This window comes from Silene latifolia, chromosome 10 (genome assembly GCF_048544455.1).
Source record: "Silene latifolia isolate original U9 population chromosome 10, ASM4854445v1, whole genome shotgun sequence".
In the NCBI taxonomy this organism is placed as follows: domain Eukaryota; kingdom Viridiplantae; phylum Streptophyta; class Magnoliopsida; order Caryophyllales; family Caryophyllaceae; genus Silene; species Silene latifolia.
In genome coordinates this window covers 157,827,347-157,843,174 of record NC_133535.1, presented here as the reverse complement: position 1 = coordinate 157,843,174, position 15,828 = coordinate 157,827,347, and the positions used below count along the sequence as shown (strand labels likewise).

Below are 15,828 nucleotides of genomic sequence, written 5' to 3'. Positions count from 1 at the left end.
AAAAGAGGAAAAAGACGATACCCTAGTGATCGAAAGTGAAAATACTCGTGTTTTAAGTAAAATAAAAGGGAAAGAAATAGTAATCGACGATGATTATGATTGTAATTACGAGAATGGTCGAAAAAAGAAGGCAAAAACCAAGAAGGGGTGTAAAATTATTTTTAAAAAAGAGGAGACTCAAGTCGAAGACGGTCTTCCAATACCGTACGTTGAGGGTATTAACAAGTTACATGGGTTGGAAAAGAAATTGATAGTACAAAAAAGGTTAACAGTAACAGACGTAAATCCAAATCATGGTAGACTTTTATTTCCAATAAAATGTCGCGTTGACTTTTTAAGAAGTCAAGAATTTGAATTAATTAATAAAAAAGATTGTAATAATAAAATTGATGTTAGATTGTTGGTGCCCTCAACGTTGGATGGAGTTAATGTGAAGTTTATAAAGCTTGGTAAGTGGCAAATGAGTGGGAATTGGTATTATACTCTTGTGAGTACTTGGAAAGAGGTCGTCGCGGTCGATAATTTTAAAGTGGGTGATGTAATCCAAGTGTGGACATTTCGGTATGAGGGTGATAAAGGGTCGGATCAACTTGGGATGGCTATTGTTAAGCTTGATGTTAGTCCCGGTATTAGTCCTGGTGGCAATGGTAGTGGCAACGGTGGTTGTGAGAGTAATGGTAGCGGTAATAGTGGTGATGGTGGTGTTTGTTCTAGCTAGCTAGTTAGTTCTTGATTTTTCATTTCATTTGTTTTTGTTTCATTGTTATTTGAATTTGATTTTATATATACCTGAGAGTAATGAGATCATCTTTTTGTTACCAATTTGATTTATATCTTAGTACCCTTTCATATCGGTCATTTGTTTACTTTTAATTTTGACAATACAATGAGGAGAAAATTCGCAACTGTCACCTTTAGTATGCACTTGGTAAACTCTCAAGTATATATACTTGATATCTTTCAAGTCCGCGAAAGTGGTAATTAGGCCCCTTAACTCTGTTCAATTGTGAAATTAGGCCCCATAAGTTTTATTTGGAGCAATCAAACCCCTTAAGTTTCACCAAAAGTGAAATTCAACCCCATTTTCATAATTTTCACCAAATTCTTATATTAATATTACTTTTAATACAATTTATCAAATATAAAATATATTTTTTATAATTTTAGAACTTTTATATTTATATTAAATATTGAGAATTATTTTATTTTGAATTTTATAATATATAGACAATTTATTATATATGTATGAATGTTATATAAATTATAAATAATTTACTAAATATGTATGTAAAAGTATTCTTCAATGATTAATAAATTATGTAAAAATTCGTAAAGTTGCAATTAGTAATTTTTAGTTATTTAATAAATTATTTAATACCAATATAAATTGTTTTTAATTAAAATTCTTGTGTAAATTTAAAAAATGGGGTTGAATTTCACTTTTGATGAAACTTACGTATACCAAAATTAACCACCTTTTTAAGGAGGTGATGGAATCGAAGTTTAAAAGGAACCACCCTAATTTTACCTCAACAAGATTGTTCTTGGTGCGACTTGAATGTAGAGCTCTAATTGAGTTTAATTAATGGAATGCTTTTTTATTATTTTTTATTCAAATTAAGGGTTGGTATAGAAGTGTTGTACTACTATGGCACTAATTTTTATTGATTAATTATTTTATGCAATATCCTAAATCTTTTTAACCGATCGATATCTTGCCTTTACTTTTGCTAATGGATGATTTTCCACTTTTTCAGATATATCATCTATCTACTTGGTTTTGTTATTTTTACAAATATACAAAACATACTTAAATAATCGATCGTTATTAAAAGAAAATTGAGTTGGTATTGTTTAAAACGATTTTATACTATAGTAATAAATCCATTCGTCAATATAAAGACATATATACCCTCATTAAAAAAACAGATCGTTAGTAAAAAAAAATATAGGATGGTGTTACGGTAAAATATAAAGTAATTTTACACTAATTTAGTGTGAAACCGCCATATTTACATGATAATTTATGTTTGGAACATGTCTAGCTAGAAATTTACCATAAATCCCACATACTTAGGAGGAAGCTCGCAACTGTCGCCTTTAGTATATATACTTGATATCTTTCAAGTATATATACTTGATATCCTGCAAACCATATACCAAGATTAACCACCATTTTAAAGAGGTGATAGACTCGAAGTTGAAAAGAAACAACCCTAATATTACCTCAATAAGAATACTCTTGGTGCGACTTGAATCTAGAGCTCTCTAATTAAGAAGTTATTGAGTTTAATTAATGGAATACTTTTTTAATATTTTAGATTCAAATTAAGGGTTAGTATAGAAGTGTTGTACTACTACTATACATCACTAATTTTTATTGATTAATTTAATGCAATATCCTAAATCTTTTAACGGATATCTTGCCTTTACTTTTGCTAATGGATGATTTTCCACTTAGATATTATATCATCTATCTACTTGGTTTTGTTATTTTTACAAAAATACAAAACATATACTAAAATAATCGCTATATATTAAAAGAAAATTGAGTTGGTATTATTGTTTAAAACGATTTTATATAGTAATAAATCCATTCGTCAATATAAAGACATATATACCCTCATTAAAAAAAAAAAGATCGTTAGTAAAAAAAAATATAGGATGGTGTTACGGTAAAATATAAGGTAATTTTACACTAATTCAGTGTGAAACCCCCATATTTACATGATAATTTGTGTTTGGAACATGTCTAGCTAGAAAGTTACCATAAATCCCACATACTTGGAACTCAAGTTAGTTTTTTCCACACAATAAAATTTAGGAAACCTAGTTAATCAATTTCTTTATTTTTTTAATAAATTCCAAAACCAATTGAAATAAGGAAATTAAATAAGATTAGGTTACATAATAATTACCATATTTCAGATATTTCAAACATATTTTACTTGCTTTCCAAGTTAATTTATGGTAAGAAGAACTCTTGTGTCCTGATCAACTTACAATTACTAATTACTAATCCTATACTACTCCGTACTTCTTCATATCTATATATATATACACACACAATTCGACAAATTAACAATTTCAATTTCAATTTCAATTTCAATTCAACTATAATATAATAATTTGTTTTTGTATTAGCAAATTTCCGTAATTAGGTCAAATAAAACAAATTTGATCGAATTAACGGAAAAAAACGAAGAATTAAGGATGGATTTTGCGGAAAAAGTAGATGATATTTTGGAAGAAATAGATCATCTTCGACATTACTTATCGAAAGAGGAATTTAAAGAAACTTTTTTTAAGAAAAAATTTAATTTGAGGCTTGTAATAAGCATGGAAGCTGAAAAATTATTACGTATAAAGAAGCAAGAATTAATCCAAGAAGCTCCGGTGAGTGCAACAAACTCGGATATTATTGAAGTTTCAGTCGAGAATGAGAGTGTCGAGGAGGAGAAATCAGAGGAAAAAGACGAAACCCTAATGGTCGAAAGTGAAAATACTCGTGTTTTGAGTAAACGAAAAGGGAAAGAAATAGTAATCGAGGATGATTATGATTATAATTACGATTATGGTCGAAAAAAGAAGGTAGAAACCAAGAAGGGGTGTAATGAAAATTACGATATTGGAGTTCCCGTCAACAATGAGAGTGTCGAGAAGGAGGGAAGAAAGGAAAAAGACGATATCCTTATGATTGAAAGTGAAAATACTCGTGTTTTAAATAAAAGAAAAGGGAAAGAAATAGTAATCGAGGATGATTATTATTATTATGATTATAATTATGAGAATGGTCGAAAAAAGATGGGAAAAACTAACAAGGGGTGTAAAGAAATTCCTTTCTTTACAACAAATTACGATATTGGAGTACCCGTCAACAATGAGATAAGTGTCGAGGAAGAGAAAAAAGCCCTAATAATGCTCGAAAACAAATTAACCCGTGTTACTAACAAAAGAAAAGCGAAAGGAATAGTAATCGATGATGATTATGATAATGATTTCGATATAGCTAAAGAAAAGAGGTCGAATACCAAGAAACGGTCTCCAAAAAAGTCGAAAGAAAAGTCGAAAGAAAACGCTCAAGGCGGTCCAATTGAAAAAAATATTCCAGAGCATTACAAGGAATTTATTGAAAAGTTATTACATGGGAAGAAATTAGAGTTGATGGCACAAAAGAAATTACGTTCAACAGACGTAAAACCGAATGAAAATCGACTAATATTTTCGATGGATGGTCTGCAAAACAATGATTTTTTGACAAGTATTGAAATCGAGTCGATTAATAATAATCGGACTTATAAAATTCAGTCTAGGTTGGTGGTACCATCAACTTTAGATAGGGTTGATAATAGAGAGTATATAAAATTTGGTAAGATGTATATGGGTGAAAATTCCTATTATGCCCTTGTGTCTCCGTGGCGAGAAGTCGTTGCGACCGAGAAATTTAAAGTCGGTGACGTGGTTCAAGTATGGACGTTTCGGTATGAGACTGATGGGTTTGATGAATTTGGGTTGGCTCGACTTGGAATTGCTATTGTTAAGCTTGATATTACTCCGGGTAGTAGTAGTGGTAGTGGTAGTGGTGGTAGCGGTGTTGGTGAGAGTAGCGGAAGTGGTAGCGGTAGTGGTAGTGGTAGCGGTAATAGCGGTGGTGGTAGTGGCAACAATGGTGGTGGGAGTGGTGTTTGTTCTAGCTAGTTAAGTTCTTCATTGTAGTGGTGTACTTAGTGTTGGAATTGATAGATAATGAATTAATGATGCATAAATTCATATCTCCGTCTCACTCATTTGTTTACTTTTGATTAAAATATTTATCGTAAAAGATATAAAAGGTAAATAAATGAATGAGACGTACCGAGTAATAGATAATTCATTGTTTGTTTTAGCTAGTTAAGTTCTTCATTGTAGTAGTGTACTTAGTGTTAAAATCCCGTCTCACTTATTTGTTTACCTTTGATTAAAATATTTTCACGAAGAATATAAAAGGTAAACAAATAAATGAGACAAAGTAATAGATATTTCATTGTTATTCTTATCCAATAAAGATCAAAGTTTGATTTTTTTATATGCTTCGAGATCATTTTATTTTTTTGTTGTTACGGATTTCATAAACTATGTCGAGTCTGTAGCTAGTTAAGTTCTTAGTGTACTTAGTGTTCAGAGTTGATAGGTAATAATGCAAAAATATGATCTATCCGTCTTACTCATTTGTTTACTTTTGATTAAAATATTCCTTCTAAAGGATATAAAAGGTTAACAAATAAATGAGACAGACCGGGTAATAGATATTTCATTGTTATTCTTATCAAATAAAGATCAAAGTTTGATAATTTTTTTATATGCTTCGAGACCATTTTATTTTTTGTTATTACGGATTTCATAAACTATATGTTTAGCTTTTATCTAATTATTCTACTTAATTCGAATTCAGATTAAAATTACTCCAATAAGGTAACGGATATGTTCGGAGCATTATCTAATATTTTAACATTGTCCAAAACCGTCACTCATTACACTAGTAGACCTCATTCAAGAACCAATATTAACTCGCGCGATTGTCAATTTTCAGTACAAATTACTCCTTTTGTCTCATTCATTTATTTATATTTTATTTTTTTTGTGAATAGTATTTTAGTTAAACGTAATCAAATGATTGGAACAGAAGGATCGAGTATATATTATTACCCGAATTCTGTTAATTAGTTAACGGTTTCTGTTGTGAACAAATAACGGTTTTTCTGTTACAAATATATTATAAATTAATTAATTAATCATCACATCAAAATTTTCACACATTTCAAGAAATTGAAAAACAATGTCAACAACAACATACTCATGCTCACACTGGTGGCATGCACCAATTTACTTAACACTATCAATCTTCCTCGCCGCCGTCGCAATCTCCACCTTCCAACCACCGTCAACCACCACAACAACCACCACAACCACCGTCTCCAACACCACAACACACTCACCCATCTCCACTACCGCAACAACAATCCTCCGAAACAACGGTTTCACCATAATGGCAACTCTGCTTCAATTCTCCCCTCAATTATTTCTCTTCCCCTCATCCTTGCCACCTTCTGCCACCGTCTTCGCTCTCCACGACACCGCCTTTTCTAACTTGTCGGTCTCTCCGTCTTCTGTGCAGTTGTTACTGCAATACCATACTCTCCCTGTTAGTCTTACTTTTCAAGAACTTTTTGGAAAACAGAATTATTCTTGTTTGCCTACTTTAATTCCTTCCAAAAATGTTTCTTTAACAAAATTCCGTGATTTCGGGTTGAATTATTCTGTTGTTTTGATCAATAATGTGACTGTTTCGCATCCCAATTTGTTTCTTGATGATTTTGTTTCAATTCATGGTGTTCTTTCTCCCTTCACTTCAATTAATCCGAAACACTGTAATAATTCCGTTAATTCGAGTAATCGGAGAGCAGTGGAATGGGTAAGGATGATCAGAACATTGAGTTCAACGGGTTTCGTCTCGTTTGCAATCGGGTTGAATTCAGTTCTTGATCAGGTTGTTAAAGAATACCCGGATTTGGATTCGGTTACTGTTTTAGCACCAATGGAATTCGGGTTTGTGGGTTCGTCGAATTGGATATTGGATCGGGTTGTTAGGTATCATGTTGTCGGTCGAAGGTATAGTTATATTGAGTTAACTGCATTACCTGTAAAGACTGTACTGTCAACTTTGTTACCAGGGAATGTTGTTCAGGTTACTGTGAATGCTAATGCTAATGCTAATGCTAATGTTTCTTATGGTTTGGCTGTTAATGGAGTGGAAATCGTCTCACCGGAGATTTACAGTAGTCGAATGTTTGTCGTTCATGGGATTTCTCGAGCTCTGGATTTTCTTCATCGTGTAGATACTCGAATTTAGGTTCTTCTGTTAAGATTTTGTTCTGTAATTAGTTCATGTTAATTGTACTTGCAGTACTGATTTTCTGTAATCAGTTGTTTATAGGAAATATTACATTTTTCGAGTAAATTTGCATGGCGAAACCAGTGTTCAATTGCATTTGTGACGGAAATTGGCATTTAAATCAGCTTATGATATTGCATCAATGGGAATTTTAAAAAAAAAAAATTCTTACAATTTTCAACCGATTCTAAAACCGTGTTGATGAAGTAATGTCAGGCATGTATTACAACAACATCAGAGCTTTAATCCCAAAATAATTTGGGGTCGGCTGACATGAATCATCCTTTAGAACCGTCAATGGATGAACGCACACCTCAAAAAAGCGAAAATCAGAAAAGAAAAAGTGAAAAACAAAAGGGGAGTGAAACATAATACGAAAGCCAAGTAAACTTATAGGTTTTAAAATCGAAATCCGGATTTTTTTTATAAAAACTTATAATTTAAATCGAGAATGTCAGGCATGTATTATGATCTTTAAATTATTACATCATGTTCAGTACAGGAACAAATCTCGCTGAACGTAGCAGTTGCGAGTTCCACTGTTTAAACAACAGAAAAGTTACATTGAACCATCTGGTATGAGCACAACCGATCCAGTGGTTTGCCTGGTTTCGAGGGCAGTGTGAGCTTCGGCTGCTTGAGATAGCGGATACTTGTGATTAACACGAACTTTTAGGATGCCTTTAGCGATATTTTCAAATAGTTCTCCTGCAGCTTCCAGAAGCTCATCCCGGGTTACTGTGTAATGCATTAGGGTCGGCCTTGTTAAGGTGAGAGATTTCACTGCCAGTGCTGATATTGGAACAGGATCAGGTGTCCCTGATGACTGACCGAACAAAACCAGGTGTCCTCTCAGTTTTAGGCAATCCAATGATCCCTGAAAATACAAATTCCTTCTTAAAATTAATGTACAGTAGTATAATGCACTTGTGTACCTTAAAATGCAAATAACGCAAGAGCTAGATGAGCTCCTGAAGAGCAATTCTCTTGGAAAACGGCCCTTATACATAGGACATATTTATTCCGACAACAAATTTAGCAAACAGTTGAAAAAAAAATTGTTTTAAGGTGTCTTAGGACCCATGAATCCACCAATGGCCAAACACGGATTCCCGAACGGGTTAGTATTATAATTTTAAGGTTACTGCAATTGTATTTGAGGCGGGTATCAGTTGCATTTATGGCATGAGTGCATGACGTAGCAGATCAGGTCGCAACGACCAATTCTGAGATCAGCGTCTCAAACCATAATTTTATACCATGATAATGAGATTTATTGTTCCTGAAGTAACGTAGACGTAGATATATGATTATAGGACAATATTTTGAATATTTGTATGAGAAGGTATCGAGTTCTTCCACGGTGAAGGATAGGTCAGGCAAATTACCTGAAAAGTGTCCTTGCCAACAGAATCATAAACAACTTCTACCCCTTGTCCCCCTGTAATTTCATTAACACGAGTCACAAAGTCCTCTTCCTTGTAGAGTATCACATGGTGGCATCCATCCTCTTTGGCCTGAATTGCTTTCTCTTTTGTCGAGACAGTACCGATGACAGTTGCACCAAGGGCATTCGCCCATTGGCATAATAGGGAACCTACTCCTCCAGCAGCGGCATGAACAAGGATAGTATGACCAGCTTGAACCTAGAATTTTGAAGGTCAGAAGATACAAAAGAACACTCGGCTAGTGCCCAGCAGAGTGAATATTTGCAAAGTACACACAAAATGTTGGTATCAAAACAATGTTACTCGAACTCGGTTACAAGTGGACATCTTGTTTGTGTCCAAGGATTAGACTTGGCTATTTTATGTAAAAAAATCCCATACTTTTGGTTTAATTGAAGTTTTCCTTGTCATAGTCATACCCATGCCAAAACAGACACGGGAGTTCCTATGTTACTCCGACTCTTCTAATTCCCTCATGTACCCGTGTCCGACACTCGATACTCAGACAAGTGTATGACACTTCGACACCTCGTTTAAAGCCAAAATATGCATATTTTTATTAAAATTGGCCGAGTCCGACACTTGGACACGCACCCGTGTCGGATCCTTCTAAACGAGTCTGAGCAACATAGCACGGGACACACGATGAAACATGCTCTCAAAGGATAGTGAGCTACCTCATACTCAATAACAAGCTTACATATAACAATCATTTGGAGGTGAGACTAAATTCATAAATGAGTGATACTATATCAGAGAACCTTGTATACGCATTTCGGTGCAAAATCCTAATAACGAATATGAATGAGTATATGAATGGCCTAGTGCATTGCTGGATTCAAAATGACAATTAGATAGGAGTGAGACATACTTGGAAGCTACGACGAATGAGATAATGAGCAGTCAAACCCTTCAGCATGACAGATGCTGCAGTAATAGGATCAATAGAAGATGGAACAGGCACGACTCTGTTGGCAGAAAGTATTTGCTCCTCAGCATATGAACCCATTGGACTACCAGCATAAGCAACAATGTCTCCCACCTGTCTTCCAGTTAAACCAGGACCAACAGCAACCACCTCCCCGGCTGCCTCCATTCCTGTCCCCATAATCATACCGTTCGTGCCAACTCAGTATTTTAATTCATGAAAGAGGATAATTAATCAAAACACATACGTATCAGATATATATTCAAAAACATATTCTGCAGTCTCATCAACGCAATTAAGCCCAAAGACTAATTAAATCGGCAAAAATTTTGAATGAGTGAGTCTCCCATATAGTTTTTGTGAGACTGCTTTATACACAGTTCATTTTATCTGTGTGATATAAGTAAACCTAATAGATAGATATGAGCATGTTTCACAGCTTGAATTGATACTTTTAAAACAGAACTGCACATAAGCTAGAAACGGAGCGAACCTGGTATGAAGGGTATTGTAGGAGCCTTATACTCTCCTTTACGGAAATAAACATCAATGAAATTGAGCCCGATTGCTTTGTTCCTCACACGAATCTCGCCCTCTTTTGGCTCCCCTACTTCTACATCTTCCCATTTCAGTACCTACAGCAATCATCATCACCATCACCATCACCATCATCATCATCATCATCATCATCATCATCATCATCATCATCATCATCATCATAAATATCATCAAATAAGAATACAAATTCCCAAATGGACAATTAAAAGATTGCATCTTTTCGGTTAAAATGCACTGAACCACAGCAGCACTACCCTAAAACCTCCAGAGTCATATACTCCCACATCGACACAACAGGGGTTCAGATGTACGCAATCTTACTACCGACATTTTAATCATCACTGGCCACATAAATAGTTATATTAGCAAAAGTGGAGGGAAAAGAAGGGGAGGGGGAAGGAGGTAAGGGAAGGGGAGGGGAAATGGAGTGTGGGTGTTTGTATACAATTTTCCTCCAAATCTTGCCCATTGTAGAGAGATTTTGATTAGCCTTGAAAATCTCTCCCCCCTTCATTTCCCTCTACCCTCATTTGCTATCCAAACAAAGGATTTTAAATCCCCTACTCTCTCTCCCTTTCTTTTCTCTCCAAATCCCTCAATCCAAACACACCTAAAGGATACCCAAAAGGCAAAAGCAGCAAACTTTTTAACAATAACTCATAACGAAAAACACCCATTTACACCAAATGAAAATTGACAATGATCATCAACATACACTAACAAAAACATTACCCAAGTGCCTCAATGGCTCCTGCAAATTGCTAGGTAAGGGGGTTGGATTTAGGCAGCTTTATCCTCGTGTTAGCAACACAAAGAGACTATTTTCGAATGATCATCAACAAAAAGGTTAAAAAAAAATCAGTGATCAATGATCACCCATCAACCCACATACAAAAACAATTAAAAAACCATAATTTATATATAACATTCATTTTTAATCATAATTTCAGTTGGGCATTTCAGCAAACAGTTGGTGTGCATAATAATACAAAGAGATGGAAAACAACCTCTGGTCCACCATGTTCATGAACCCTAATAGCTTTCACCATTGTTGATGATGAAGATGAAGATGGTGTATTAGTTGAAAATGAGTGAGCTTTAATGGTAAATTTGGGAGTATATTTGCTAGTAGATGAGTGATTAAGTGAAGAAGAAGATAGAGAAATGTTAGGGTTTGTGGAATTGTGATGATGAAGGAAATAATTAAAAAGGGTCAATTTTGATAATAATTGGGATTTTGGTTTCGTTTGAGTAAGAGGATATTGATGTAATGATGATGGATTATAATGGTGATTTACTATTAATCTTGCTCTTAAACAAGCCATATTAGGAGTGTGTTGTGTGATGCTTTGTTTTGTGGATCTTTTGTAAATTCCGTCAGCATATAAATTACTAACATATTAATTTGATTGAGACTTTACAATGTCACATACTTATATACATGGAATCGTAACTCTTGATAAGATTATCGACTTAGGCATTGTGTAGTTAAAATTGATGGAGTATTGAATTTTGACTTTAAAATAAAGATAAAGATTAGAATTTAACAATGGTAGATTATAACGGTACGTAAAATTGTAAGAATGTACTCTTGCCACTAAGAATACGTCTTGGAAAATTAAGTTATGAAAATAATGTTAGTATATATTGAGTGACAGAGTACATTTCAGTGTTGGCGTTATCATTTCTCTTGAAAAGTTGGATAAAGAATAATAAGGTCTAAATTATTAATATTCATAGTGATTTAGAGAAATAAAAGATGGTTACTGGTTAGTGTCTAAAATAACCGAATAAATTATCATTACTAATAAAACTACATTTTTAATTCATTTCAAAACACTCAATCAAGTCTCTTTTACATTCTTTCGTGTTTGATAATTATGTAATAATACATAAAATGGGTAGATTTTAATTCACATAACCAATTAAGTAGAAATATGTGAACCACCCTTAAAATATGACTCATTACATTAATATTGATTAATTAATGTGAATCAAATTGGAAGTAGACCTTCTTTTCCTTGCATAATTTTAGAATATGACTCATTACATTAATATTGATTAATTAATGACTAGTCTAATAGAAAAACATAATACCATAGATGATTCATGTTAAGAATCTTATGATGAGGTCTACACTTAGTTGTCTTATACATTACTATCTCAAGTTTATTTTAAAAAAAAAAAATCATGACCATGTTATGAAAATGATTTCACTTAATTAATAATAAGGTAAAATCTCAAACAAACCATGCATATCAGATCAACCAGAACTCCGATACAACTTGTTTCTAAAAACAGTCAAACTTCACAACATGAAAACTTAGCCATGTACTACTCTCCAACAAATTAGGTATTAGAAAAGTCCATTATTGTTTTTATAGGTTCTAATAACTCCAAGATAACACATGACATAATAATACAGTAGATAGCATTGGTCAAGAATGTCTGCTGCACAAATGCTTAAATCATCCACAATTAATCCACAACCTCTCACTCATTTGATCATACAAATACATCTAAACTTTTAATACTTCAAAGTTGTATAGTGTTATGGCAGGCATAGTCCTAAATCCAAGTAATAATGACAATTATAATGGTAAGGTCACTTGGTTTGTTATACTCTCTTGTATGATGGCTGCTATGGGTGGTGTCATCTTTGGTTATGACATCGGTATTTCAGGTATACATCCGACCTTCCTTTACCCCGCTTTATGTTAAAACCATTGAGGGAATCACTAGGGTAATGTAGTTTTTATATGTTACTATATTAGCAGAGTGCAGATGTCAGTTAGCTTAACTGGTTAATATTATTTGACAAATTTGCAGATGTCATCGATACTGAAAAGAAAAAAAGACACATTTAGGTAGGTTATATATAGTTTATATACTAGTAGGGTGCAGATGTCAGCTATCGTAACTGGTTAATATTACTCGACAATTTTGTAGATGTTAACTAGCTTAATTTAGCGATGCTAAAAAGAAAAAAGACACATTTAGGTAGGTTATATACTAGTAGGGTGCAGATGTCAGCTATCGTAACTGGTTAATATTATTCGACAATTTTGCAGATGTTAGCTAGCTTAATTTAGCGATGCTAAAAAGAAAAAAGACACATTTAGGTAGTTTATATACTAGCAGAGTGCAGATATCAACTAGCTTAACTAGTTGATGTAATTTGACAATTATGGATATTCATATTCCCGGCATGGCGGCATTGGGTTAATGTTGTTGTTGTTTGATTGAAGGTGGGGTGACATCAATGGAGCCTTTCCTCAAGAAATTCTTCCCTAGTGTATATGTGAAGATGATTGGAGACAAACAAGTTAGCAACTACTGCAAATTCGACAGCGAGTTGCTAACTTCATTCACATCATCACTTTATGTTGCTGGCTTCATTGCATCCTTCTTTGCTTCATCAGTAACTCGAGTTTTTGGTCGTAAGCCATCAATCTTAATTGGAGGTGCAGCATTTCTTGTTGGCTCAGCTATTGGTGGTGCTGCTCAAGATATTTATATGCTTATTCTCGGCCGCCTTCTGCTTGGTGTTGGAGTCGGTTTTGCTAATCAGGTACTTGCTTTCTCAGTAATGCTCTTTTCATTTCCTTCTGTTCCTCCTGTTTTTCAGAATATGCGAGGAAAATTTTGAAAAAGCGGGAAAAAAAACATGAAGATACGGAAATTTTGTAAAAAAAAACCGACTCAGAAGATTTGTTTGCATGGTCTATTATGCGAGGGAAATTTTGAAAAAACGGGAAAAAAAAACATGATATGGAAATTTTGTAAAAAACCGACTCAGATGATTTGTTTGCCAGGTCTATTATGCGAGGGAAATTTTGAAAAAACGGGAAAAAAAAAACATGAAGATACGGAAATTTTGTTAAAAAAAACCGACTCGGATGATTTGTTTGCCAGGTCTATTATGCGAGGGAAATTTTGAAAAAACGGGAAAAAAAACATGAAGATACGGAAATTTTGTAAAAAAAAAAATGACTCAGATGATTTGTTTGCCATGTTTGTTATGCGAGGGAAATTTTGAAAAAACGGGGAAAAAACATGAAGATACGGGAATTTTGTAAAAAAAAATCGACTCAGATGATTTGTTTGCCAGGTCTATTATGCGAGGGAAATTTTGAAAAAACGGGAAAAAAAACATGAAGATACGGAAATTTTGTAAAAAAAAAAAACGACTCGGATGATTTGTTTGCCAGGTCTTTTATGCGAGGGAAATTTTGAAAAAACGGGAAAAAAAACATGAATATACGGAAATTTTGTAAGAAAAACCGACTCAGATGATTTGTTTGCCAGGTCTATTATGCGAGGGAAATTTTGAAAAAACGGGAAAAAAAACATGAAGATACGGAAGTTTTGTAAAAAAACCGACTCAGATGATTTGTTTGCCAGGTCTATTATGCGAGGGAAATTTTGAAAAAACGGGAAAAAAAAAAAGTATGAAGAAACGGAAATTTTGTAAAAATCCGACCCAAATGACCCGTTTGCCAGGTCTATCCGACACTGACTTAACAAATTTCTTGCTGTTTGCAAACTGTAACATTGTATACAGTCTGTGCCACTGTATTTATCAGAAATGGCGCTACCGAAGTACAGAGGAGCATTCAACAACAGCTTTCAGTTCAGCATAGGAATCGGAGCATTAATGGCAAACTTAATTAATTTCGGTACACAGAAGATCAAAGGAGGATGGGGATGGAGAGTGTCCTTAGCCATGGCCGGGTTACCGGCTTTTATCCTAACAGCAGGTGCAATTGCTCTTCCTGATACACCCAACAGTCTAATCCAAAGAAGCACCAGTAAAAATAATTTACTGTCGAAAGCGAATTTACTGTTACAAAGAGTAAGAGGTACAACTGATGTTGAACTAGAAATCAATGATCTTATATATGCTAGTAGTACTACGACGAAAACCAACCAATTTAATCGAATCCTACATCGCGAATGTAGGCCTCAATTAGTCATGTCGATAGCCATACCGTTTTTCCAACAAGTAACCGGGATTAATGTTATTGCATTTTACGCACCATTACTTTTCCGAACCATAGGCCTAGGCGAAAGTGCATCGCTCTTGTCGTCAGTATTAACGGGGTTTGTCGGAATGGGGTCGACCTTCATATCAATGCTAATCGTCGACAAATTTGGTAGACGGGCACTGTTCATTTTCGGAGGTGGGTTAATGTTTTTATGTCAAGTCTGTATCGGTGTCATAATGCAAATTTTCTTACGAGACCATGGCGGAATCAGTAAAGGGTATGCATATATAGTTTTGGTGCTAATATGTGTATATGTTATCGGTTTCGGATTGTCTTGGGGACCTTTAGGATGGTTAGTACCAAGTGAAATATTTCAGTTAGAAATAAGATCAGTAGGACAAAGTATTACAGTTGCAGTAAGTTTTTTATTTACTTTTATTATTGCACAAACTTTTTTGGCAATGCTTTGTAATTTCAAAGCTGGGATTTTCTTCTTTTTTGGTGGGTGGGTTTTGATTATGACTGGGTTTGTGTATTGGTTCTTGCCTGAGACTAGAAATATTCCTCTTGAAAAGATGGATCAAATTTGGAAGGAACATTGGTTTTGGAGTCGGATCGTGAATTAGGGATAGGGAGATGATAACGTTACCCTGAAATATATTTGTGTTACTCGCTTTTATACATGAAAACAAATTAACTAATCCATAATTTTATGTTTTCATAAAACGAGTCGCACTGTATATTTCAGAATGACGTTGTCATTACCCTTAATTAGGGTTTGTATGTAATTGGAATACTGTTTGCTTTTATACAATAATCTGATGAAAGAAATGTAATACTGGTATATGTTTGTTATTATGCGTAAAGTTCTTCGATTACTGCTCTATTCAGTTCAGTTCAGCTCAGCTCCATTCAATTCAGTTCAGCTCCATTCTGCTCTAAAAAGCTAGAAAGAACAGGGCCTTAGTGTATCCG

General features: G+C 34.1%; 2 protein-coding genes across 2 annotated transcripts; one reads left to right on the top strand and one right to left on the bottom strand.

Annotated features, from left to right (window-relative positions):
• Positions 1-7,328: 7,328 nt before the first annotated feature.
• On the bottom strand, positions 7,329-11,272 carry LOC141606566 (uncharacterized). Its single transcript, XM_074425742.1, has 5 exons — positions 10,873-11,272; positions 9,801-9,942; positions 9,251-9,477; positions 8,320-8,577; positions 7,329-7,808 (listed from the first exon to the last, which is right to left on the bottom strand). Exons 1-5 carry the CDS (start codon positions 11,188-11,190, stop codon positions 7,491-7,493), a joined length of 1,263 nt encoding a protein of 420 aa, XP_074281843.1. The 5' UTR covers positions 11,191-11,272; the 3' UTR covers positions 7,329-7,490.
• A 1,039-nt stretch (positions 11,273-12,311) lies between these two features.
• Positions 12,312-15,711, top strand: LOC141606563 (hexose carrier protein HEX6). Its single transcript, XM_074425740.1, has 3 exons — positions 12,312-12,548; positions 13,114-13,436; positions 14,430-15,711. Exons 1-3 carry the CDS (start codon positions 12,419-12,421, stop codon positions 15,477-15,479), a joined length of 1,503 nt encoding a protein of 500 aa, XP_074281841.1. The 5' UTR covers positions 12,312-12,418; the 3' UTR covers positions 15,480-15,711.
• The last annotated feature ends 117 nt before the right edge of the window (positions 15,712-15,828 follow it).